The sequence below is a fragment of the Lacerta agilis genome, chromosome 1 (assembly GCF_009819535.1).
Source record: "Lacerta agilis isolate rLacAgi1 chromosome 1, rLacAgi1.pri, whole genome shotgun sequence".
NCBI classification, from domain to species: Eukaryota; Metazoa; Chordata; class Lepidosauria; order Squamata; family Lacertidae; genus Lacerta; species Lacerta agilis.
In genome coordinates this window covers 122,657,784-122,685,420 of record NC_046312.1, presented here as the reverse complement: position 1 = coordinate 122,685,420, position 27,637 = coordinate 122,657,784, and the positions used below count along the sequence as shown (strand labels likewise).

Here is a 27,637-nt window from a genome sequence, read left to right as displayed (position 1 = left end):
CTGTTTTGGGTGTTGTGCTCTTGTGCGAGTCACCTGGCTCCTATGAGCTCACAGCCCTGAAAGACGCATGTGTTCACACAGGAGCAGCAGCAGAGCATGTTGTCATGGCGCCCAGGGAGCACATGTGTGCATACCAGGTGGGCGAATGAAGCCCGCTGCACACCAACCCAGCCCTTGTCGCCACTTGAGCAACACTTCGCAAGGCTGGAATGCAAGGCTGCTTTGCAAGGCTGGGATCTGATCAGATCCCAGCCTTGCAAAACGGCTCGGGGAGGGTGGCATGAGAAGGATGCAACAGCCATGCGCCCTTCGATCCCAAGGGCAAGGCTGGGATCGAAGGGCGCATGGCATCCTTCTCATGCCGCCTTCCCTGAGCTGCTTTGCAAGGCTGAGATCTGATCAGATTCCAGCCTTGCCAAGCAGCGCAGGGCTGACTTGGGGTGGGCAGCGTTAACAGTGCCCCCCCCAAAAAATGTGCCTGGGGCGATTGTCCTGGCAGCCTCCCAATGCTACAGCCCTGCACAGGAACACGGCCCCAAAAGACATTCATTTCGGTTTTGCCCTGGGGCATGTTGGAGTGCATGTCAGCATGGCCAATGATCAGGATGTTTTGAGATGTAGTCTAACCACATCTGGAGGGCCACAGGTTCCCCAGTCCTACTTTACAGAGTAGACAAAAACAGCACTGACATACGATGCTTCTTTTAAAGATTACTAAAACTGAATGGCTACACAGAATTTTTGGGAAGGTTAATAAAAGCTTTGGAAATAAGAAAAAAAATGCATTGGATTGCACTTCAGAGCAAACAAATCTCTTGTACCTCTTTTCTTGACTGAATCCTCTGGTTTTATTTCAAGATGGGCTGTGGGGACAGACGGCTTAACCGTGGATGTCTTTGACTTCGTCCTACCAGCACTGCACTGAGATGGGTGGGAGGACTGGAAAGGATCAGGCAGCTGTGTGCTATTTACATATTTTCGGCCTGCTTCTATAGGTATGGTTTTTTGGTCTGCCTTTTGGTCTGCAAAAACCCAAAAACAACAAGTTGGAAGATCAATGGCGGAGTTTCAGAGGCTCTTTCTCATGGGGGAAAAATTCTAAAGCTACAGAGGAGAGGAATTACAAAAGGTCCATGATTAGAAATGGCACCCTCCTGCTTACTTTTCCCATACTCTCTTACAACTTCTAGTGCTGGGGTCACCAACTCAGTGCCCCCGGGGCCACATGATGCCCATAAAGACTTTTACTGGGCAGGTGCCTCAGACTTTGAGCTTTCGTTCAAAATAAGTAAGTCTCTAGCCCTCCTAGAAGCAAGTTATGGGGCAAATGATGCAGGTTCTAAGTTATTTCTGTGAAATCAGAGGCAGTGTGGTATGACCACCTTGTATGTTTTCCCTGGTGCTGAGGCATAAAGGTAAAGGCAAAGGGACCCCTGACCATTAGGTCCAGTCACGGACGACTCTGGGGTTGCGGTGCTCATCTCGCTTTACTGGCTGAGGGAGTCGGCGTACAGCTTCCGGGTCATGTGGCCAGCATGACTAAGCTGCTTCTGGCAAACCAGAGCAGCACACGGAAATGCCATTTACCTTCCCGCCGGATCAGTACCTATTTATCTACTTGCACGTTGACATGCTTTCAAACTGCTAGGTTGGCAGGAGCCGGGACCGAGCAACAGGAGCTCACCCCGTCATGGGGATTCGAACCGCCGACCTTCTGGTTGGCAAGCCCTAGGCTCCGTGGTTTAGACCACAGCGCCACCTGCATCCCTTGAGGTGCTGAGGATTACTCTCTGCTATTAGACAGCAACAGTGTGTGTGTACAATCAATATTGTGTGATCTCCACAGTCAGGACCATCAGGACATAGCTGGCTTCCCATGGTGAGCATAAGGTTGCCAGGCACTGCAGCTTATCTAATTTTGTGTTATGCCATTCTCCCCATTGCAGCCATATTGTGTGTGTGCCACACAAACCCCAGCACTTATTTTGTGCCTGGCATCTCCAGCACTCTCAAAATTCCAAGAAGTTTGGCAATCCCTGTTCTAGTGAGATGTATCTCATCACGACAGAATTTCACCATGAGCTTTCAAACATCTCCCTACGTCAGTCAATGATGCTGAATGGAGGTGGCCTGTTGGCATGATCGGATGCACCAAGATTCATTAGAACCAGATACAGGGAGATGCCACTTTTTGACAGCAGTGATGTCTAAGGTTTCCAAGGCAGTTTTTTCTGTTTTCATGACATTTCCCTGTTAGTTTCCCTGTTATTTTTCACATTGAGCTTTTGTATGACATACAAGGCACTTCTGGAAATATAGTGCATGCTTAGCATAGCTGTCAACTTTCCCTTTTTTGCGGGAAATTCCCTTATTCCAGCGCCGTTTCCCATTGCAAAAAAGAGGGAAAGTTGACAGCTGTGATGCTTAGTGCTAATTTCCATGTTATTTGCAAACAGACCTTTTCTGTTTGCAAAGAAAAGGGGTGCTAAACTTGAGCAGCAGTCTACTATATTCGAAGAGCATTCAAACATAATGCAGAAGTTAACTGTTATAAAAACATTGGGAAAACAGAACTGCCACTGTACACACAGCAAACAGCACATCACTCCTGGCAGTCATGATAGCTCCTGCCTGCATTCTAGACAGGTTGCAACCCAAGACAGATCAAAGAACAGATGTGCAGTGCACTGTCTTGCCTCCAGCACAGATCTGCTTTAAAAGTGGTGGCTGGAGGAGATGCACCTATATTCACTTCCTGTTGGTGTGAGGACTTCCATCCTTGGGGGGGGGGGGGCTGAAAAGGAAGCTGTTTATACATCTTGCAAAAGCCACCTTGCGTACAGTGCACTGACCTTCAGTTTCTGGTTTTGCTTCTCCCCTGTCCTTGCCTTCAAAGCTCTTTGCTTCTTGAGGAATTCCTTTTGATTTTTCACTGGCAGGTTCGCTGGGGGAAATCTCCTTATTACAGCCATTCGGGTGGCAGCCATATAATCCTTGGGATTCCAGAGATGGCAACTTTTCTCTCCCATCCTCTTTACCTTTCATATCTCTGCTATGGAAGTGCTGCTTAGAGTTGCTTCTTTTCCTTTTGCTATTCTGCAGGGCGGGAGGAAATAACTCAAAGATAACAATGCCATGAAATATACATCACATTGTCCCAATGTTTTCGTTTTCCAAAGCGTGGCATAAATTTTACTAATTGTACTAGAATTTGACTAACTGCGATGAACTACATCATAAGCTTTGTCTTTGCTCCTTAAAATGCAAAAATTGTGAGAGACAAATATATACAGGTATATATTGGATCTGGACAAATATATACGGATCTGGACAAATATATACAGGTATATATTGGATATGGTGCTGGAGGAGACTCTTAAGAGTCCCATGGACTGCAAAAAGATCAAACTTATCCATCCTTAAAGAAATCAGCCCTGAGTGCTCACTGGCAGGGCAGATCCTGAAGTTGAGGCTCCAGGACTTTGGCCACCTCATGAGAAGAGAAGACTCCCTAGAAAAGACCCTGATGTCGGGAAAGATGGAGGGCACAAGTAGGAGGGGACGACAGAGGACGAGATGGTTGGACAGTGTTCTCGAAGCGACTGGCATGAGTTTGGCCAAACTGCGGGAGGCAGTGGAGGATAGGGGTGCCTGGTGTGCTCTGGTCCATGGGGTCACGAAGAGTCAGACACGACTGAACAACTGAACAATAACAACAACATATTGGATCTTGGATCTACAGAAGCTGTTCAATCTAAGTTCCTAGGGCAATTCCCCCCCCCCCCCCGGTCCATCCTGTGTTCCAAATGCTTCATTGCGCTTGGAGGCTAATCTCCCCTCTGTTGAATTACAGATTTGGTGCAGGAAATTTAATTATTGGCTTCGGCTAAATTTAAACCCCCCTGGTCTACTACCCTTAGAATCGCAAGGTTGTCATGGGAGTGCTTAGACTAAAATTGTCAACCAAAAGATTTACTTTTCTGGTTCATCACCACAACAGTTATTAACACTGGGCTTCAGTAAAGCAAATAATTTAATTAGACAGCGCCTATATGATACTGAGCGACAGAACAATTTGGCCACGATAAGAATTTTTTCCCCATGGTATGATTCTTTTCCACCTAGTCATTTTGACACCCTCTTTGCAAAATTTAACAATTCCAAAATACAGACATGCTTTCACTTTCACAAGATTGACTATACTTTGGCTGTATTTGGGGGTCAATTTCGAGAAATTTCACTGGAAAAACATGTGGAGATGGCAGTATTGAGACAGTGGCTGGTGTGCTTCTGGCTTGCACTCTTTATAAGGATTTGAGGAGTGAAATTATTATTACCCCTCTATCATTCTCCATGCCGGGTCCCTCAACCATTGCTACTGTGTCCTTCCTTTTAGCATATCAAGATGATCAAGTGACAGCAAAAACTGCACGGTTATTTTAGCATTATTGATGTAAACTTCTAAAATGTATTTTGTATAGTTAAACTTTTACCTCTGTCTTCAGTACATTTTATTTTATTTTATTGCTATGGCTAGTGGCTGATGCAAATAAAGATTCTTCTGATTATATATATTCTCTCTCTCTCTCTCTCTCTCTAATATACCATAATATCTGGCTTCTTTCTGAGTTGCTATTTTGAACATGAATGTCTGCTCATTTAAACCACAGTAGCTCATAAGTATCAAGTATGCATAAAAAAGGGAATTTGAGGACAACATTCATTCACAGCAAGGGGGGGGGGGAAATACTGGCACCCAAAGAATTCCAGAACACATATTTCTTTTGGTGCCATCTGAAGATCACGTGGGATGGAAGTAGAACCCGTGTTTCCTATATTTTTTCAAAAGTATACAATCTGTTCTTTTCGGAGCAGCAATCAACATCCATAGCAACTGAATTTTGGACTCCGTTGGATGCTATATTCAGATGGGTTTTATTTCTTTCTGCCAAACACCTGCCATTTGGCACAGTCAGGATAATTCGTAGGACAGTAATTTAAAGTGCTTTCCATAGCTGAAAATTATATATTATGTTTGCCCTGGCAGTAATTGCTTGTAGATTCTCTCTAATTCTTCCTTGTTTCACAGAAGATATCTGTGAGCTGGCACTAGGAGTCTGGCATAATGTTTCTGAAGAACAGAATTTATTTATTTTTATAATTATTATTATTATTGGGGATCATTAGATAAATAAGTGCTATTGTCTCTGTGCACCACATTCAGTGCCTACATGCTGTCAGAGTTACGTCCGTATCAATAAAAATGACGAGCACTTTCTAGAACCTGCTGAATCCATCGCTTAACAGAGCTAAACAGACATCACTTGCTAACAGAGAGTTCAATACCAATTTGTTTCCCATATCAGAAATCTTAGAAAGGGACCCTCAAATTAGAGGCACACTATGTCACACCTTTGATTCCATCCCGGAGTCAGTGAGCACTATAGAAAAATGCAGTTTTACTGGACTGCTGTCAACTACTGTCTAGAGTTGTGAGGAAGGGGGGGGGAGACCCAATTTAGCACAGCACCCTTGTGGCCTCTTAGTATGCTTGCTTTGGGCAGGTGTATGTACATATATTAAGGGACCCAGGTGGCGCTGTGGGTTAAACCACAGAGTCTAGGGCTTGCTGATCAGAAGGTCGGCGGTTCGAATCCCTGCCACAGGGTGAGCTCCCGTTGCTCGGTCCCAGCTCCTGCCCACCTAGCAGTTCGAAAGCACATCAAAGTGCAAGTATATAAATAGGGACCGCTCCAGCGGGAAGGTAAACGGCGTTTCCATGCGCTGCTCTGGTTCGCCAGAAGCGGCTTTGTCATGCTGGCCACATGACCCGGAAGCTGTCTGCGGACAAACGCCGGCTCCCTTGGCCTATAAAGCGAGATGAGCGCCGCAACCCCAGAGTCGGACATGACTGGACCTGATGGTCAGGGGTGCCTTTACCTTTACTTTTATGTACATATATATGCAAAGTTCTTCTCCTTATACGGAGAACAAGCCCTTCTGGGTGTAGCTCACACATCTGCAGAACCTTTCCCCAATTGTGGCCCTGACGCCAGCGGCGGAGGAAGAGGGTGCAGTGGGTACGGGCCGCCCCAGGTGTCACCACTTAGGGGGGAGACAAGATGCTGGGCGGCACTCACCACAAGGCCTGTGGAGTGCCCAAGCCACGCGTATCTCCTAGGAGAGACGCAGTGACTTGGCCACATGCAGGCTCCGCGCTGCCAAAACGGTCCTCCTGCTGCCTCCCCCCCCCAGCTGTAGGGCGGCTGAGTGGGAGGAGGCAGGCAGACTCCGGAGGCCCCGCAATGCGTCCCGCCCCTATGGGTGGCCCGCCTGCCCTGGGCGCGCCGCCCCAGGTGCCCAAGCGGCTTCCTCCGCCGCTGCCTGATGCTACTCAAGAACAGTGTCCACATAAGGTCCTCAGGAGAGAACAACACGGTAAAGGCCAGAGCTTTCCCAGATATGGGATTTTATTAAGAAGCTAGCTGCCCCAGAGAAGGGGGTGGTAAAAGGGGAGGAACAGATGCAGGTAAACCAAAGACAGACAATTCAAACGAGGACCAAAGTGCAGGAAAGGGTGTTACCCAAAAGTATATTTTCCTTAACGGGGCAAGGTGGGGTGTGTGTGTGTGTTTATATGCTTTGCATCAGAAAAAGTGTGGGGGAAAGGGAGAACCCTTCCCTCAGGGCTGCAGTCCTGATCTGAATTAGGGAAAGCTGCTTATATATATATATATATAGAGAGAGAGAGAGAGAGAGAGAGAGATGGAAGAAACAATTCTGGATTTTCAAGGTCTCTTCTGTTCTTCGGTCCTATTGTCATCACTTGCATATCGTTACAGTCGAGTCCCACATAGTTATTACCCTTAGTGTAAAGGAGAACATCCTTCCTTTTATCATTCAAGGGTCAGTTGCCAGAGAAACAGCTCCGGTGCTGATTAGAGCTGCTCATAGCATCTTGAAGAACACTTTTGCAATCTCCATATGAATACCTTAATTATTCTGACAATTCTGTCAGAACAGCAAGCTCAACCTGCTGGTATAAGAACAGCAACAGCAAAGCAGGGTCGAAAACTTTAAAAAGCACCAATTTGTTTTGAAGTCTCTCTTGAACGCAGGCTTGGAACAAACAGTTCACAGTTGTTTAAAAGAAAGAAAAGTGCATCTGTGCATTTGTGTGTTTGTGTGCGCACAAAAGCCTTGGCAACAAATATGCTGTTGTGCTCCAGCGAACTATGATGATAAAATGGACTTAATGACAACTTTCACAGGAAACGCCTTACCTTCTTTTTCCCTGACATATTCCATTCCTTCAGAACTTGAAGTGCACTGCCTAGAGGGGAGAGAGAGATTTCAGCAAGTCAACAATAGCCCCCTTCCAGGCTGGTGACCATTTGCTGAATTTATTTTCATTTGTTTTGGTCAAAGTGTCCCAAGAGTCAGGGGAAATGGTATTTCAGTTCCTTTAGTTCCCTTGTCTTGAAACAAGAGAATGCTACCCGTTACCTGTTCCCGTCCCTTGCAGGCTGCTTTGAATAACGGCAGCTTAGCAACTCAGCTGAGCCCAGAATTTAAGCAGGTGCTTAGACTTAAGCACCCGAGTGGAGAGGCTTTCATGTGCCTTTCTCTAGGTATCTTTGCCTTCTGGTGAGATCAACAACAAGAAACAACAAGGACTTTCCTTAAAAGTGCATCTTTCCTTTGAGGTCACCCTTAGAGATGTGAAGGCCCGGGGGGAAAAAAACAGAAAAATTCCGGACGGAAGCCGTTTCCCCCCGTTTTTTTCCTGAAGCCTTTTTTGTTTCCCCCCCCCCCCGAAAAACTGAAAAAAATGAAAAAATAGATTATGGAATGTTTTATTTTAACATGATGAATAAAATATTTTAAGATAAGGGGTTCAAATATTTTATAAATCATTTCTTAAAAAAATATGTATGGTATATCAAATTATTCTAATTTCTGTGAGGACAAGCAAGTCCTAGGTTACAAACTGAACTCTCCAATGCAAGAACACGATACATTTCTTCCTTTAGGAGGCGCTGTTGTCTCCAGAAAAGTAAAAGGTTTCAGTTTTGTTTTTGCATGTTTGTGGTATGCATTGGTTCTGTTCCTCTTCACTAGGCCTCAAAGTACTGGAAGAAAATATAGAGCAACAAAAAGGGCCTGAAAGTATGTACTTGATTACAGCTCAGAAAATGATTCTGATTAAATTTCATGCCCATGCTTTGAAACTTAGTCCCACTTCCTTCTTCAGTTCTTTTTATGAGAATGTTTTTTAAAATACTGTGGAGAGGAAATATGAATAATTGTTACTTCTGGATTTTTTAAAAAAATGTTTTGTGGAGGTTTTTTTTTTGTTCCACATAAACTAGTGAACAGTTCAGGAGATTGTTGCTCCATTTGTTACAAATACAAATAAATATTATTTTAAAAGTAAATTCTGTTTGTAATACCGGGTAATTGTTTGGACACACTATATTTTTAATATGCTCGATGTGGTAATTTTATAACCCATTAAAATTGTCCATAGTTATATTTTATGTTTCTAAAGTAACAGAATGACTTTCAATCTGGAAAAGAAAAAAAGAAGTGCTAATGTAGCTTTTTTTTTTTCAATTTTTCCGAAAATTTCCGTTTCCCCCCGGGAAAAAAACGGTGTTTTTTTTCTGAGCTTCAAAATTTCCGGAAATTTTACATCTCTAGTCACCCTTCTACATAGTGGGTGGGTTTAGTCACCACAAACATTTCTGCTCGCCCCAGCAGAACTATCTTTCTCCCCTCTCCTCCCCACGGCACATGGTTTCAGGGTGTTCTCCTGACCCTCCACAGCAGATTTGGGGGAGGTCTAGGAGGCGCAAGCAGAGGGGAGGCAATGGAGAAATGACACAGCGCACTAGCAGGAGTCATTGCACCCACTTCTACTAACAGCACCCGATAGCTGAATCCAGCCCCGTGTCCAATTGTTTCTCAACCTACACTGGCTAGTCCTCAAGCTCACAATGCATGCATGATCAGTAACAGATAAAATGCAACATGGTGAAATCTCAGGAGCTGGAGTTCGGCTGAGTAAGGATTCCAGCTGCCAGGTAGTGTGGAGTCAGTGCTCTACATAGCTCTTTGCGTTGGCTCCTGGCAACGGCAAACACAATCCTCTTTAAAACTAAAGGGGTAAATTATGCAGAGCATGCATTGCACAGTGATAGTTAAAATAATAGCGTTACTGAGAACCATACCACACATATGGACCACCAAAGTCATTTTGCTCGCTTTAGAATAGCCTAAGGATTTGAATTAAGTCTTAAAAGCAAATTTAATGCTTGTTCTGGGCCTCCTGTGGTTTAACAGGATTTCCTTCTTCCGTGAGAAAACACAGTGTAAAGGGTTTGTTTTTGACAAATGAAAGGGGCAGGGATTTTAAATAAGGAATAACTACCCATGTGAAACTTGCAGTAATGAAATGTTTCCTACATTCAGCTTTTCTACCAGACTTCGTCATTTCCCCAAGAATCTAAACTGGCTTGAGTATGTTTTTTAACTATTTTGATTTGGTCCTTTAAGAAATATGCAAAGTTGAAAATGAACCTCAGTACGTTTTCCCTTGTTTGTTATCCATTGCCATCTCCCGCTAGGTAACATCTTCTGACATCTATTGAAAGGGAGGCAGCCAGCAAATAACACTAATAAACAATTTGCATTCACACATGCCCTCTCCAAATATGAACAAGACAAACTGCAGTCTGGAAGGGGAAGGTTTGCACAATTTTAAAAAGCAACCTCCCAGCGTTCTACACAGGCCAATTAAGCCCAGATTTAAGCTTGGTTCGCTGCTCTGGTTTGCCAGAAGCGGCTTTGTCATGCTAGCCACATGACCCAGAAGCTGTACGCTGGCTCCCTCGGCCAGTGACGCGAGATGAGCGCCGCAACCCCAGAGTCGGACACGACTGGACCTAACGGTCAGGGGTCCCTTTACCTTTAAGCTTGGTTAGTTCATGGACACCGAATGTGCTATGAAAACGTATAAAAATGAGCAGATGTGGGAAGTGGAAGCTGGTCTATTAAGCCAAAGGTGCCCAAACTTTTTGCAAAGAGGGCCAGATTTGATGAAGTGAACATGCGTGGTGAGGGCCGACCAAAATTGTTGACCTTGGGGCAATGTATGTCGTTAATGCCTGTTGTCTTTGTCCATGGAGTTTTCTTGGCAGGGATACTGGAGTGGCTTGCCAGTTCCTGCTCCAGGTGGATCACGTTTAGTCAAAATTCTCCACTATAACCTGTGCATCTTGGGTAGCCCTGCACGGCATAGCTCATAGCTTCTCTTAGTTATTCAAGCCCCTTTGCCACGACAAGGCAGTGATCCATGAAAGTGATCCTGAAGCTGAGGCTCCAATACTTTGGCCACCTCATGAGAAGAGAAGACTCCCTGGAAAAGACCCTGGTGTTGGGAAAGGTTGAGGGCACAAGGAGAAGGGGATGACAGAGGACGAAATGGCTGGACAGTGTTCTCGAAGCTACCAACACGAGCCTGACCAAACTGCGGGAGGCAGTGGAAGACAGGAGAGCCTGCCGTGCTCTGGTCCATGGGGTCATGAAGAGTCAGACACGACTAAACAACAATGTCCTTAATGAGCACTTTAGCAGCTGATGCAGCCAATGATCTCAGCTTCTCAACCATGTGAAGTTAAGGCGCAAGTTCCTTTCCTCCGCTGGGGGTCGGTACCAACCTTAGCTGCAGTTAATGCCTAGTAAGCTTTCCCTGTGCCCAGGGCTTCCTACCATCTTAAGAACCTAATTTCAAATCCTCATTTTCCAAAAGGAAACATGGACACTGCATAAAGCATGCCTGGAACCCATGGAATCTCACAACGCTGGGGTGATATGTGATGTTATCTACACAGGGATTTTTATACAGGGCATACATGTTGGCTGATTCTTGACTTTTTAGAACGGTCTCTCAGGTTGCTAAGAAAGACATCATAATATCTTAGGAAATTCTGAATGTTCACTTTTCAGCGGCATACACCTGTGGACTTCATTTTGGACAGCGATACTTTTCACAGTGTCCGTGAAATAGGAAAAAAAAAAGGGTACAGACCATCCACAAAAGCTTGTACAGCTTTGTCTACGTTGTTATCAAACTGCTGTAACACCAGCACTATTTCATTGTTGCTTTTGTTGGGAACAATTGATCGCACCGCATTGATCTGCAAGCAAAGAGAGATGAACACAGGCATCTTAAAACACAGAAAAGGCACACCAGAAGGCAAGTAGGTATTTTTTCACATGAATGCCCCACAGTTCTGCAAAGGGCTGTTTGTGCTATGTAGTCAGAGAGCCTTAACTACGCCATGCCGGTGCAATTACATCCAAAAAACGTAAAATAACAAACGAAAACCATTCCCATTCCTTCCCACGCACTTCTGATGATTCCCTGAATGCTGATCTAGGTTGCAGTATATTATTTCTTTAGCAACATCTTCCCCCAATGGCACATGAAATTGGTGCTGATATTCAGTGGCGGAGGAAGTGAGGGGCGTGTGACAAGAAGGCAACCCATGGGGGGCTCGCCCCGCCACCATCACACCGACGTAGCCGCGTGCTGAGGATCCTCTGCTCACTGCTGCAACCTCTGCCGCCGTCCGTACGGCGCTCAAGCAGCGCAGTAGGCAAACCACCCAGGGGCGTGTGCGTCGTTTGGGTGGCGCACGCGCGGTGCTGCTCAAGCTCTGTACGGAGGCTGCAGGATTCCTCTGCCGCCACCGATATTTTCCATTTATTTGCATCCTGTAGACAGCTTGGTAAGTCTTAACTGATTTTCAGCCAATGGTACAGAAGCACAGCTGTATGGATGAATATGTATGCATGTATGTATTCAAACACACACACACACACACACTTTGCCAGCCTGGATATGCTTTTGACATTTAAGACGGTTGGAGCATCACTTTAACGCTGTACAATCTCAACAAAATGAGACGCACTACAAGCCCCGTTTCCCTGGTTTAATTCAGCTGCCCCCACTGTGCTGGCTTTTATGCTTCTCCTAGCATGCTGCTGCGTAGAATCATAGAACTGCAGAGTTGGAAGGGACCCCAAGGGTCATTTAGTCCAACCCCCTGCAATGCAGGAATCTCAACTAAATCATACACAGCAGATGGCGACCCAACCTCTGCTAATAAAACAAACAAAAAAACCTTCAAGGAAGGAGACCTTTTGTTCCCAGCTTGTCAATATCCCTATTAAACTGTGGTGCCCAGAACTGGACACACTACTCCAGGTGTGGTCTGGTCAAGGCAGAATTGAGTGGGAGTATGATTTCCCTTGATCTGGATACTATATTTCTGTTGATGCAGCCTAGGATAGCATTTACTTTTTTTTGCTGCTGCATCACACCGTTGACTCATGTTAAGCTTGTGGTCTACTAAGACCCCTAGATCCTTTTACATGAGGTGCAAGGTATGGGCAGAGTGCACCTAGAAGACCTCGTCTCGTCTTGAGAGGCAACCTCTTCAGGATGTGCCCTTTGATAACCTACTGCTGACTCATCAGAAGGCAGCAACAGACAGGCAGAGAATAGACGGGTGGTCGAGTAGGGATAAAGAAGGACGCAGAATTGTACTGTTGGATTCTAAATCCCATCAGCCCCAGCGAGTGCGGCCAATGGCCAGGGATGATGGGTGTTGTAGTCCCCCCCAAAATATGGAAGGTCATGGGCTTATCGACCGTCTTTTTATATTATTGTTCTATAACACAGAATGAGCGTTCCCCACATCAAACGGGGTGCGCATGTTGCAAGGTTGCGAGGAGGCCCGTTGAATCATAGTGGCAGCTCCTGGCAGTTGGTCTGGCTTCACCTTCCCAGGTAGGGATACCTGTGGACTCCACCTACTCTAGCAGCCGCCCAATCCTGGCTGGGGAGGTGTTGCCAGGGGGATTGGCCAGGTAGAGGGAGGGATTATGCAGTACACACAATAGAACTTGAGTCATACCTGGGAAGCGGTCGTTGGATTCAGATTAGTCGTTATTCTTTTTATAATCAATATTAGATAGTTTTTTTTTTTTTAAGGCAGCCAAATGCCCTCAGTCAATAACCATAGTCTCAGCACATTTCCCCCCTTTTTTGCTAAGGCAAAAAAATATTAAAAAGCCCTATATCATTATCACTGTGGTATTTAATGGAATGCATCAAGGCCCTCAGATAAATGACATGATTTTATCATTTTCATAATTTGATGGGAAAAGTCAGCATTTATCAAGCTACGCCAGGAAATGTCTAGAACTGTAGAGAGATTAAATCCTTTTCGGATATTTTCTTGTGCACAGAATTATCATTTTTATGGGCAGGGTAATAATAAAATTATTATTATTATTATTATTATTACTATTATTATTATTAATAGTTTGATTAACTATTTTCTTTTGAATTTGGCATCTTCTTATTCCCTTAAAACTCCTTATTAAGAGATTTGGGCAATAATAATAATAATAATGGGGAAATGGAGACAGAGATCAGTAACCAAAAGAAACAGGTCCAAATAAGCTTTACTGAGGCAGGAATGCAGAGCAGGGTCGCAACTTTCCAAATAGCCCAGTGGTGCCTGCCAAGAACCAGAGGAGTTGATTAAATATTTCATCTCCAGTGGGAAGGCAGCTGTGGCCAGTGTATTTTTTAAACATCTGAAGGTTCTGGACCTATATGCTGTGTATGTGGAGTAGTATGATAATTAGAGATTTTACCTTTTCCTTGATGTTTGCTTGCGAGCCAATTTCTGCCATCTCCAATTTGATATGGATAAGACCTGCAGGTTACAATAAGTTAAATAAAGATTATTATTTTACTAATTCAAATGCTTTCCTTTTTTAAACTGATTTGAATCACGATTTGAATCAAACTGATTTATATAAAGCTGATTTAAAACAAACTGATTTAAACCAAATTGATTTAGAGCACGATTTGAATCAAGCTGTTTTAAATCAAACTGATTTGAATCAAGCTGATTTGAATCAAACCGATTTAGATCATGATTTGAATCAAACTGATTTAAATCACGATTTGAGTCAAACTGATCTATATCAAACCGATTTAAATCAAGCTTATTTAAATCAAACTGATTTAAATCACAATCTAAATCATTAGTCGGTGAGGGTCAGGGTGGATTTAAATAGAATAAAATCTGATTTAAATTTTAAAAAAGATCTGATTTAAATCCGATTTTTTCTTTTATTTAAATCTACCCTAAGCCTTACTGACCAATGATTTGAATCATGATTTAACTCGTGATTTAAATCAGTTTGATTTAAATCAAATCCACCCTGATTTAATCTGAACGTAATGGGATAGATTCTGCAATAAAGTTTCAATCCTAGGAATTATCACAAAATTGTCAACTTTTTGTCAGCCCTTGGTTTTAACCAAACTTGACTGTCAGGCATTAGGGCAGGAGTGGGAAATCTCTGGCCCTGCAGACGATGTCAGAGTACAATTCCCATCATGCCTGGCAATTGGCCATGTTGGAAGGAGCTGATGGGAACTGGAGCCCCACAATATATGGAGGGCCACTGATCTCCTTTCCCTGCAGCATAGTGAGAATACTCAGAAGGGATCAGTACTTCACAACCAAACATAGGTGTAGCCAAGGGGGGGCAGGGAGGGATAGCTGCCCCCCTAAATCAATAAAAATCAATAAAAATACATAGGTAACTGAGGTTATGCTCCCCCCACTATCAAAAGGCCTGCCCCCCAAAAAAATCCTGGTTATGCCCATGTAACTAAAGCACTTCTGTTGGGTGGGGGATAATTCCTCTGGCAGCCCTACCTGAAGTATCATAATAATTTATAATAATAATTTATTATTTATACCCCGCCCATCTGGCTGGGTTTCCCCAGCCACTCTAGGCAGCTCCCAACCAAATGTTAAAAACACAATACAGCATTAAACATTAAAAACTTCCCTAAACAGGGCTGCCTTCAGATGTCTTTTAAAAGTAAGATAGTTGCTTATTTCCTTGACATCTGAAGGGAGGGCGTTCCACAAGGAGGGCGCCACCACCGAAAAGGCCCCTCTGCCTGGTTCCCTGTAACTTCACTTCTCGCAGTGAGGGAACTGCCAGAAGGCCCTCGGAGCTGGACCTCAGTGTCTGGGCTGAACGGTAGGGGTGGAGATGCTCCTTCAGGTATACTGGACCGAGGCCGTTTAGGGCCTTAAAGGTCAGCACCAACACTTTGAATTGTGCTCGGAAATGTACTGGGATCCAATGCAGGTCTCTCTGGACCTGTTTCTAAGCATTTTAACAAAACAGGAAACTAGTTCAGCATCTCTGTAAACATGTTTGCTATTATAAGTGCAAGCAGCCAAGGTAATTCGGTGGATTTCTTGGAGATGAGTGAAAAGACAGTGACCTGCGGTTGTTTCCCATTAAATAGTCATATAATATGACTTCCTTTCCCAAAAGTATACACAAAGTCCAGCAAATCCTTAACTGGGATACTGCAGGCACAGCAGAATCAGGACCTTAAAAATTAGACCCACCGGACTGACAGCAATAGTGGAGATAGAAGGACCTTTTAAGCTAAAGATTCTTCTTCTGAGAATGAGCAAGAGAGAGGAAGGTCTCTACCATTCCAGTGAATTTAAGCCCTGAATACTAAATGGGCTGAACACAGGGTATGTCTAGAAAGCCTGCTAGGGAAAGCTTTTCAAGTCTGAATGTCAGCTTTAATATTATGCCTCTTTCTTTTGCACCATCTCATTCACATTTCTGATACTGAAATGTCATTGCATGATCAGTCTTGTAAAAAGGAGAGAGAGAGAGAGAGAGAAGAACTGGAGGGGTGAGAGATTAAATAAAAGAAATAAAGGATCTCTTATTTAAAGAAGGTCTCACCTTCTGAAACTGGTTTCCAAGCGCATGTTTCTTGAGACAGTAAAATGCTTCTCCATTTATTCCTTACACAGCAAGGGACAGGAGGGCAGCCTCTGTTCTCATTCAAACTACACACCCTTTCCTTGCAAAACTGAGCAAGTTAAATATAACAGCCGTACACTGGGGGGTGGGGGGTGGGAAGCAACAGAAAGCCTTTCCATTTTGATGGCGCTTTTCTCCCATATGGAAAGTAGCTGTGACTTTCTCATGAAAGAAGAACAAAGAGACATTCAATGAACTAAGAAGCGCCAAATTCTATAACGGAAAGCAACAACCCTGACACACTGTATTGGAATTTAGAGGCTCAAAAAAAGGGCATTTTTATTTTAAGGAAGATGTATTTATGGCTGTCTTTCCTATTTAAAGATGGAAGTTACAGGTAGGTAGCCGTGTGGGTCTGCCATAGTCAAAACAAAATAAAAAATAAAAAAATTCCTTCCAGTAGCACCCTGGAGACCAACTAAGTTTGTTCTTTGGTATGAGCTTTTGTGTGCATGCACACTTCTTCAGATGGAAGTGTTGACAATTCTACTTTTCCATGGCTTATAGAGCTCATTGCAAATTTTGATGAGATACGGAACTTTGAGAAATCGTGCATTAACCTCCAAGCTAGGGTTGCTCGATTTCAAAAAGCGAATAAAGTTTTTGAGCTTTTTTTTTTTTTTAAGGAAATCCCCCCCAAACCCCCAAAACTTCCATTATGGGCTGCCAGGTTTTCCTGGAAATCTCAACCGATTACAGAAAATTTTCGACCGGACACAAATATGATCTGAGCATTTCCCCCACCCAAGATAGCACAAGGACACTCTTTTCTTATTTCCATCTGAGCAGTGTTCGCATGCTGCAGCAAAACCAAAAGAACTGTTGCATCTGATACAGTGGGGTGCTGCTAAGACAGTGATGACCAAACTTGGCCCTCCAGCTGTTTTGGGACTACAATTCCCATCATCCCTGACCACTGGTCCTATTAACTAGGGATGATGGGAGTTGTAGTCCCAGAAAAGCTGGAGGGCCGAGTTTGGGTATCACTGTGCTAAGAGGTGACCATAGAAACATAAGCAGAGCCTGAAAGCTGGATCAGGTCAAAGGCCCACCTAGCGCAGCACTTTGCTATTACAGTGACCAACCTATGCTGCCTTATGGGGAGCCTGTAAGCAGAGCCCAAGCACGACATCACTCTCCCCACCTACGACTCCAGCAAATAGTATTTAGAGGCATATACAGTGGTCAGGAATTACTCGACATACGAATTTTTCGACTTACGAATGAAAAAAGTGCCTGCACGCCTAGGAATTTTTCGACATCCAAAGGATATCCATTGGTGGTTTTAGATGGGGTTTACTCGACTTACAAATTTTAGATGCGGTTTACTCGACTTACGAATTTTTTCGAATTTTTCATTTCCAATGCATTCCTATGGGGAAATCGCTTTTTTCAACTTACGAATTTTTCAACCTACGAATGTGCATTCGGAGCGGATTAAATTCGTAAGTCGAGGTACCACTGTACCACCTTTGACAGCGGATGTAGAGCAGTGGAGGTAAAAACATAGCCTCTGTGTCTAGAAGCGATTGGCAACCTTGTCCTGCAATAATTTGTCTAATCCTCTTCTGAAGCCATCCAAGTTGGGTGGTTGCCATTGCCTCTTGCGGGAGCAAATTATATAATATGTGCTGTGTAAAAGAAGTACTTTCTTTTGTCTCTCCTGAATCTTCCAACATTCAATTTCATTGAATGTATTTTTTGGGGAGGAGGTTCCACCTAACAACTTTCACCACACCATGCATGATTATACACCCACATCACATCTAAAGAGATCCAAATGTTGCAAACTCATTTTTGCCCCCCCCCAACTCTACAAGATCCTTTTCTAGATGAGGCAACTAGAACTGTACGCACCGTTCCAAATGTGGTTGTACCACAGATTCGTGCAATGTAATCATGCTACCGGCAGTCTTATTTTCAACCCCATTTCTTAATTATCCCTAGCATGGAATCAGGAGCATAGGAAGAGGGGCAGGGGGTAGACCGCCCCGGGTGCCCTCACTGAGGGGGGTGACATTCGGCACACCGCCCGCCCACGACTCACAAGCCTACCCCAAGCCGTTGGGGTAAGGGGGAACCTGCGCCGCTTTGTTTTGACAACTTGGGGGAGGCTTGGGAGTCGTGGGTGGGCGGTGTACCAAATTTCCGCCATGGGCGTCTCGTTCCGCCCCCAGATGCAGGGCGCACGCGCCGCTCCGGGCACCCGAGTGGCTATCCCGCGCCTGGGAGGGCACCCTCTGCGCCACGTCCCCCTTGCGAGCATGCCCACCCTGGGCAGCACGGGCATATGCTCCACCGCTGCATGGAATCCACAGCTGCCACATATTTGAGAATTCTTTATGCTTTTAGATACTACAAGTCTCTTGGTTGTTGTTGTTTTGGTCTTTTCCTATTGTATATACATTTGAGCTCTGTAAAGAAATGTTACAATTGACTGTGGCCATTTCATAGCCGTTTGCCCCCCCCCCGCGCGCGATCACTACCCCCGCCTTATGCAATATCCTTTGTCACACAAAGGACAACTGTGCAAAAACTTCCAATTGTTTTTCCACAATACAAACCATTGTGTTTATTTTTGCATTAGCGTGTTTAATTTGAGAACCACCTTGAAAAATACTTTTATTAGGAGAGGTTTTCTTAAACCGACCAATAAAATAGTCTTTTCATTTGTGACAGGATATTTCACTCTGCATATGTAATATTCTTGCTTGTTCAAACAGAAAATTGCCAAATCCTAGAAACAAAGAACTAAGCTTTGTACTACTTTACATAGTCATGTTTAGGAGACTTTTCATCTCAGATCACAGGTAATTGTCATTTACGATTTCTGGATTTTCAATTTTCAAATTGCTAAATGAGAGGCTTTGCCCACAATGCAACCTGCTTTTAATCATGTACGTGTAAATGGATTTGGAAATTTGTCACGCAATAGCTTTGCTTAAGCCTGTCAAACAGCATTTGCAAGGAAAAACATCACTGCAAAGCACCATGGGTGATCTCCTTTTATGGCATAATCAACATTTGTCAGGCTTATTTAACCGTTGAAGGAAACGAATATGTTGGCAAACATGCCAGACAAGCAAAAGCTGAATGCGACTTAAGACAATTAGGACCATGAGCTTAACCATGATCTTAACGTGCCAATGTTAGACATATAATTATAAAATATGCAGTTCAAATCTATAAACTTATAGAATGTTCAACAGGGCTTACTCCCGAGTAAATCTATATGGAATTGCAGCCTTAGTTGCAAATAGGGTGTCACAAGACAAAGACCAATTGCAGTTGTTAACAGTTGTCAACAGGTTTTCCACACCCATCAGCCAATCACCCATTCCCACCACCCTTCTGAGTAATACCCCACCCCACCCTCTCACTATATATAAGGGTCTGGTGACTTCTGTTTCAGTGCATCTGAAGAAGTGTGCATGCATACGAAAGCTCATACCAAGAACTAACTTAGTTGGTCTCTAAGGTGCTACTGGAAGGAATTTTTTATTTTTATTTTGTTTTGACTATGGCAGACCAACACAGCTACCTGCCTGTAACAAAACAAAATGAAAAATGAAAAAAATCCTTCCAGTAGCACCTTAGAGACCAACTAAGTTTGTCCTTGGTATGAGCTTTCGTGTGCATGCACACTTCTTCAGATACCTACCTGTACCTGTAACAAGACAAAGACCTACGTGGTAGAAATGAATTTCACATTCTGAGTTGTAATTCCAAGGTTCTGGACTAAACATGCTGAAAATCATGCTTTTTGCTGATGGCGGGTATAGCAAAACATCTCATCCATAGATATGAACACAGTCTCTAGTTCTCTCTCTCATTATCAATTGGGTACATAGTGAATGCCTTAGACTTGAAGTGGCTCTCTGACTCCAAATCTGACACTAAAACCTCAACACCACACTGATTATGGTGGGGGACTTACTCCTTGACAGACGGCCAATCACTTGCAGTTATCCAGTGAAATGTTTTCCATCAGATTCCCTTTAACAGACACACACTTCTCCTCCCCCCACCGGAAAACCCTGCCCATGAGACTTGTACTCTCCTGAGTAAATACAGTTTATCGATGAGTGGCATTCATAGATTTGCATGGCTGAAAGACAAATGAGTTCACTGATCAACACCACATGGCCAACTGTATTATATTCTTGTAATTTCGAGTGCAGCGGACAGCAGGAGACAATAGGGCAAGACTGAAGAGGAGGTTCGGCACCTTTCAGCAAGAAGGGAGCATTTAGCTGTTGTAATTAAATGGATAAGGTGATTTGTGCGTAGGAACATGAATAGAACTCCATCACAATCTGGATATATAATTGCAGCAGCGGAAAACAGTATTAGCAATTCAAATGCAGCATATGCACTTTAAAAATATGTCATTTTACAAAATCACATGTATCAAAAGGGTTATTTTAAGAGTGCTTATGTTGCACAGAGGGCAGCGCTGCAAGATTACAGCAATTGAATTTTAAATTATTACGGTATGTTTTTGGTCGTGGTTTTGCACTTTGCATTAGAGCCCCAGTTTTGATCTTTTGTGACCCAACCTTAACATGGAAAGAAAGGGCATTCCTTTCAACCTGCTTAGTCAAGAGAGTTTTAAATGGACTTGAAAAAAAACAAACCAGCAAGATCCAGCATTGTCCCAGCAGATGGAAAGGAACTCAACCTTCCTCTCCACCCACTGTGACGCCTCCTCATCTGCTCTGAAGGCTCCGCCAATCCTCCAGAGCAGATTTTGGGGGCACACAGGGGACTCCAGGGGGGAACAGAGGATGTCCTTTTGTGTAAGCAAGCTGTCAGAATTGGCATGTTGGCGCCATGTTTTTAAAGCAACCAAAATACTTGGGGCGCTAAGTACCACTGGAAGAACGAAATACTTGATTTCACTTTTGGAAAATGTTTTTGTGTGTGTGTGTGTGTAAACTAAAGTGCAGGGATGTGGGTGGCACCGTGGGTTAAACCACAGAGCCAAGGGCTTGCTGATCAGAAGGTCGGCGGTTCGAATCCCCACGACGGGGTGAGCTCCCGTTGCTCAGTCCTAGCTCCTGCCCACCTAGCAGTTCGAAAGCTCGTCAAAGTGCAAGTAGATAAATAGGTACCGCTCCAGCGGGAAGGTAAACGGCGTTTCCGTGCGCTGCTCTGGTTCACCAGAAGCAGCTTAGTCATGCTGGCCACATGACCCGGAAGCTGTACGCCGGCTCCCTTGGCCAGTAATGCGAGATGAGCGCCACAACCCCAGAGTTGTCCACGACTGGACCTAATGGTCAGGGGTCCCTTTACCTTTACTAAACTAAATGCCATCTAATCCCAGTAAACTTTATTAGAGCACCTAGCCTCTTGAACACTAAAAGTACTTTGGCCTAGACAGATCTTTTCAAGTATTATCATTTCTCATTTCACTAGTTAATGTTGTTAGAGCGTTCACACGATGATAGAGCAAGGCTGCCTCCGAATGAAAACTGCGAGGCAAGATTTCTTACAGAGGTTTCCTATTACCAGCTTTCCTTCCTGCGCATATCACAGGTGTGTTTTGAAAGCTCTCAGAGAACGCTGTATGCAAATATATAGAAATCAATATTGTCAAGTCCGAAAATGTTCCTTTGGGAAGCATGAGACATTATGCTAAGTGGTCCATCAAAAAGTTGCCATTTAGGGGTCAGTTGGTAATGGATCAAACTCATAGGGTAATGACCAATGATAATCATACTCTGAGTCGATCCACTGAAATCAATGGACTGAAGTTCATTGGTTTTCCTGGATCTACTCCAAGTACGAATTACTGGGTATCTTCCACAGAGAATCTGTGATAGAATGCATTCCAATAGGTTTTAGCTTGTTTTTCAAAAGAAGAGCAGAAAGGCTATTTTACTCTCAAGATCTGTCTGGTAAATGCTGTGGTCAGTGTTCGAAACTACCATTGTTCTAGGCGCATCTTGTGACAGTGGATTTCATTGGCGCGAGCAGTTTTTGAGCTCCGGGCACAGTACTGCGCCTAAGATTTCAGTTTAAAATTGCGGAGTAGAAGGAAAAGAGGACCTTTTTCTGCCTCCCCACTTCCAGCTACTCTCTGAAGACTGGAGAAGAGACCCTCTTAAAAAATATTAGGGGTGGGCAGGGAAAGGACTAGACCATGTGAAAAATGAACATAATATTTCAACCGCAGTTCATTCATTTTCAGCTTTGTCTTCTTGTTATTAAAAATGTGTGCCTAGACATTCCGTTTTTGCACACATAACCTAGTTTTAAGGCGCCATTTAGCTTCATATCTCAGTTTCTAACAATGGCTGGTGTGAGGAACTATGAGAGAATGGGTCAGTTCACACCTGATTAGAAAGTGTTAATTTGTTTTCTGTTTTTTGTTTTGAACATAGTTATCTCTGTTAGCTGTAACTCACAGCATAACTTGCTGGGATGGACCTTCTAAATCACATTATTCAAGCCCTCTTAAACCAAATAGCTGAACACAACGTATTAATCAAACAGACTCCCTAAAGAAAGCGCCTGAGAAAAGCTCATTATTGTCATTTGGTTGACTGAAAACCATTAAGACATTCTTGGGGATAAATAGTTGAGGGAATACGGCAGAATGTGACCTAATTCCACCTCAGCAGTTAAATAAAAGATGAAGCAAAAGCTTACTAATGTTGGTGTGCAAAAGGATAGGAAAAAGAAATATTGCCTCAGTGCACCCCCCCTTTTTTTAAAAAAAAATGTGAACCATCCTAGTTGGATTGGAATTTTTTTTTATACAAATAATGTATACATACACAAGTTAAAGCAAGCCTTCATCAAGGTATGTTTTACTCAGCGGACGCTATTAGGGAATAAAAATAACCAGGGAGAAGAAAATGCTGGTGTGGAATGAACAGAGTAGAAGATCCGAACAATTACTTAAAAAGCTGCCTGTTATATTTAATACTTGCATGTTATTGGGGGGTAGGGAAGGAGAGAGGGGGGGGGAGAAAGGAAGGAAGGAAGGAAGGAAGGAAAACACTGCCTTTTAAATTCCTATGGTTGCATCATAAACCCTCAGTTCCCAGTAGTGCAGTAGCTAAGTTAGAAAATATTTCACAACCTCTCAGCCAGCTTCATTCTGGAAAGAAAGGAAAAAAACACCACCACCAGGAAAAAATATGACTTGAGGTTTGTTTTTTTCCTAGACTTGTCCTGTTGGTGTCTCTAAATCAATTGTATTTGAGAGATACAGGAAGAAGAAAAAAGTTTCTGTATATTGGGATGATTCCACCCCATTTCAGTTTGGTGCTCAATTATAGGTACATTCTGTCTCATTTTTTGCAGATCCCCCCCCCAAAAAAAACCCACACACACACACACAAAATGTCTGCTTTTAAATAGCATACATTTTGTCAGGGCTTTTTTTTTTAGGGGGAACTCACCAGAATTTTGGAATTATCTAGTGCTACCCTTTGCAAGGGACGCGGGTGGCACTGTGGGTTAAACCACAGAGCCTAGGGCTTGCTGATCAGAAGGTTGGCGGTTCGAATCCCCGCGATGGGGTGAGCTCCCATTGTTCGGTCCCTGCTCCATGCACTGCTCTGGTTTGCCAGAAGCGGCTTAGTCATGCTGGCCACATGACCCGGAAGCTCTATGCCGGCTCCCTCGGCCAGTAATGCGAGATGAGCGCCGCAACCCCAGAGTCAGACACGACTGGACCTAATGGGGGTGTACACTGTAAAACTACACTTGTGATGCAAAGTGCTCAAGTCAGGGAAGCCAAATACTTCTTGACTTTCATTTCTATGTTATCCTTTTCCATGGCAAGGTTAAATATATTTGTATGAATCAGGTAGTAAGGAAATCACACGATAATATATCTTGGTTTTTCCCTGTCAGTGTGGGTCTTGGGGGTAGGGAGAGTTCTGTGAATTTTGTCAACGTCTCATTCTAGGAGTTCCAGTTGGTCAGGTAGCTCTGATAAACCTTTTACATATGACTTCTATCTTCTACGTCAACTAAGAGTTTAATCTGTTGTTACGTTTAAGGAATAGAAGTGATAGATGGGTAACTATGCATACCTAAATTCCAAAGTTAAAAAGCGCAACCCTTTTATTATCATCTTTTATAACTACTCTTCTGATAAGTCATTCCTAATTTTTTCCAGCATTCTGGTAAGAATTTATAATTCTCTTTAATGTCACTGTGTTTTGGATGTCATTGCAGAGCCACCAGGTTTGTCAATGAAGGCTGCAAAGAAGATAAAGTGCTGCAAGTCAAAATAGATCTTTAGAGATCTTTCTTGGAATCCATGGACTTCCTGGGACATACCCTTTTCAGATGCAGTATTATAAATATTTATTTTATGTGTTTTGGTCAGTTACCGGTAACTGCTATTTATCCAGATGAGGAGGGAAACTCAAATCAGCTCAAACTCACAGGGACAGAGGAAGGGTGTGTGGAGGGGGTGGGCTGCCCCGGATGTCACCACTGAGGGGGTGACAAAATGCCGGGCGGCACTCACAGCGGGGCCTGCAGCATGCCCCGGCCACGTGTCTCTCCTGGGAGTGACGCGGTGGCTTGGGCGTCCGCAGGCTCCGCACTGTCCCAAACAGTCCACCCACTGCCTCCCACTCAGCCACCCTACAGCAGACTCCTTGGAGGCCCTGCAGAGCATCCTGCCCTAGCTTGCCCTGTCCTGCAGGCAGCTGGCCTGGCCCCACCCATGGGCACAGGGCACGCACACCGCCCCAGGCACCCAGTCGGCTTGCTCCGCCGCTGCAGCTTCATCAATGATGTCCCTGCTCCTTGTGCATTAGGTTTTTTTCCTCATCCCACACGCCTTCACAGTAAACACCATCAATCCATGACATAAGGATGTAAAGCTATAAATCACAACACAGATAATTTGATGTCATAAATTGGTTTATTTTCTCCTGTCTAGCAATTTAAAATAAAAAAGCAAGCATTTTTAAAGCAGTGAAAGAGAAATAAGGCTGGTACGAATAAGATTTATCTGATATAAAAGCCTCTTCCAGAACAATAGCAAATATGTCATGTTCGATCAAATGAAATATAATTCCTTGAAAATAATAATAAACGGTTTCATATGGGACTTTTCTCTGTAATATAATTACTTCCTTGACTGTTTTGTTCACTAGCTAAATGTTCCATGGCAGATCGTCAAAGAAAACACTGTAAGAAATAATGACTCAAGGGAGGGAAGAAGAAAGGAGTAAAGGTACTCACAAATGATTTTTGGTAAATAGTAAACACAGCGGGTGGCGCTGTGGTCTAAACCACTGAGCATAGGGCTTGCTGATCAGAAGGTCGACGGTTTGAATCCCCACAACGGGGTGAGTTCCCGTTCGGTCCCTGCTCCTGCCCACCTAGCAGTTCAAAAGCACATCAAGTGCAAGCAGATAAATAGGTACCACTCCGGCAGGAAGGTAAACGACGTCTCCGTGTGCTCCTCTGGTTCACCAGAAGCAGCTTAGTCATGCTGACCACATGACCCGGAAGCTGTACGCCGGCTCCCTCAGCCAGTAAAGCGAGATGAGTGCCGCAAACCCAGAGTCATCTGCGACTGGACCTAATGGTCAGGGGTCCCTTTACCTATACCTTTAAACATTATAAAAGCAATCCTCCGGCCCATTCCAGAGTTATAGTGATGTCAACAGGATGTACAAATAACTGATAACAGAAAAGCATGCTCTGCTAGGTTGGAGGCAAGGTATTAGTTGCACTCATGTGTAACAATAAGTTAGAAGCTTAGCTTGATAAACTATACTGTACATGAAAGCAGCCTTCAATCCTCCTTTCACACAGGTGGGTAAAAGCAAACCTGCAAAGAAACAGGTTAGCATTACTGAACCCAGGGTTGTGGTTTGCTCCCCCCTAGCAAGACAGGTTTTGTATGTCAAGACCAAACTTTGGTTTAAACCTGGTTGTCAAAGAGTCTTTGCTTGTCAGAGAGAAACAAACCATGATCCTGGGTTCAGCTATCCCTCCTCCTGGTTTGTTTACCTGCTCACACAGATGAAGAAGCTAAATAGGAGCAACCCCAAATTTATTGGTTTATTGTTATGTGCAAACACAGAAAATTGGATGTGGCACAATGTAAGTTATTGTTGCTTTCACAGAGTACCCGTATTTCTTTGGTGTCATTATCCCCTCTAGTTAAACAGGTTTTGTAAATTTTTGAAGCACCACAAAACTCTGTTAGCTAGTAGATAGATAGTAGAACAAGTGCATACAGTGCAAACAACAATGTCTCTTTCATACCACCCTCAATACTGGAGAGAAGAAAAAAACTATTCTCCTTCTCTAGCCCTAGGTACTTTCCCAAGCTTGACAATAAAAGACCAGGCTCAGTAACAGCTTCACAGTTCAAATCTTTTCATGAGCTGGTAGGTAACATATTTCAGCTGGTTTACATGCTCTGTGCTCAGATGGCACATATATAATTGCTTGCAAGTTGACAGTGTCTGTCTGCCTGGAATTAAATATGCTTATCGAAAAGAAAAGAAAAGAAAAAGTTTAGGATATGTCTAGTGAGATTTAAGGTCTTTCTCCCAGGTGCAACAAATCCTAGATCCCTCGTACTCCGGCCACAGCAAACCTTTCCGGACTTTCCTACACAATCAGAATATTTATTTTTTGTACAACAAGAGTCTATTTGTTTATGATATTTTGCAGACAGTCCGCATGCCCCCCCTTCAAGGTATAGTTTATTGTATACCTGGGGAAATGGCAATACCTCCCACAAGATATTCATTGCCTTTATAACCATAGTGTGAAACATGGCACTGTGGTTGGTACATGGAAATATTACTGCTGCTACTAATATCCCTTCCCCCAAATCATCCCAGGGCAGCTTACAGAAATATCAGAATTAAAAACAAAATCAATAAAATCAATAAAAATCACAAAACTGCCATATTTTGTAACATATCTTGTGAACAGGGACATAAGATTCCTACTGTACTGGCTTTCATTAGTTGTTCAAACATGCGGTGCCACTTTTCCTGCTTAAAAAAAGATACATGGATTTGACATTTACAATACACCTTGTATTATTTTGGAAGCTGTTCTGCCACAATTTCTGTGTGGGAATGGGATGAGGTAGCGTGATTTTTATTTAATTTTTTTTTTTTAAGGTGGCAAACGAGAGCTCCTTACACACACCACAAACCGCTGCAAGAGCAACTGAGGGTGTTGGTTGTACGGCAGATGTGACAATACCTTAAACTGTGGCTGAAGCGTATTTTGAATGATCTTTCAAAAAGGACTTATGTGTTCCTACAGAGTCCAGAAAATGATCTGTTATGGCACAAAATGAAATAAAATGTTAGCTACGAGTTATGCTTGAAATGTTGCAATACAGCATTAAGAAGAAGAAGATTCTGAAAGAGGTTTAGTTTTCTTTATATTTAATTTTGTTTGTATTGTATAATATTTCTGGCCATAAATAGAAATAGTTTATTAGGTTTGCATTTCTGTCTGTTTGAAAGATGTGCAAATGATGGTTTGAACAAGGAACACGAGAAAGCTTGAAAGACCTGAAAGAATTAACGGGTAACAAGATTAATTAAACGTACTATGTGCCCCACTCCTTATGGGTATCCATAGGAGATTCATCATTTTTTAGGATCAAACCAGTTTCAATCCTTGGCAAAAGCAACTTAGTACAAGTATGGTTGAC

At 43.5% G+C, this 27,637-nt stretch overlaps 1 protein-coding gene across 1 annotated transcript in view; it reads right to left on the bottom strand.

The window, feature by feature from the left end:
• SPATS2L (spermatogenesis associated serine rich 2 like) overlaps positions 1-13,796 on the bottom strand; it is a 28,713-nt gene extending 14,917 nt beyond the window's left edge. Inside the window, exons 1-5 of the mRNA XM_033169329.1 lie at positions 13,735-13,796; positions 11,093-11,201; positions 7,284-7,333; positions 2,853-3,096; positions 822-1,022 (exon numbers count right to left, since the gene is read on the bottom strand). Coding sequence (XP_033025220.1) covers positions 822-1,022; positions 2,853-3,096; positions 7,284-7,333; positions 11,093-11,201; positions 13,735-13,773 — 643 coding nt within the window. The 5' untranslated portion in view covers positions 13,774-13,796. The remainder of the gene's footprint in view (positions 1-821; positions 1,023-2,852; positions 3,097-7,283; positions 7,334-11,092; positions 11,202-13,734) is intronic.
• Positions 13,797-27,637: the final 13,841 nt, after the last annotated feature.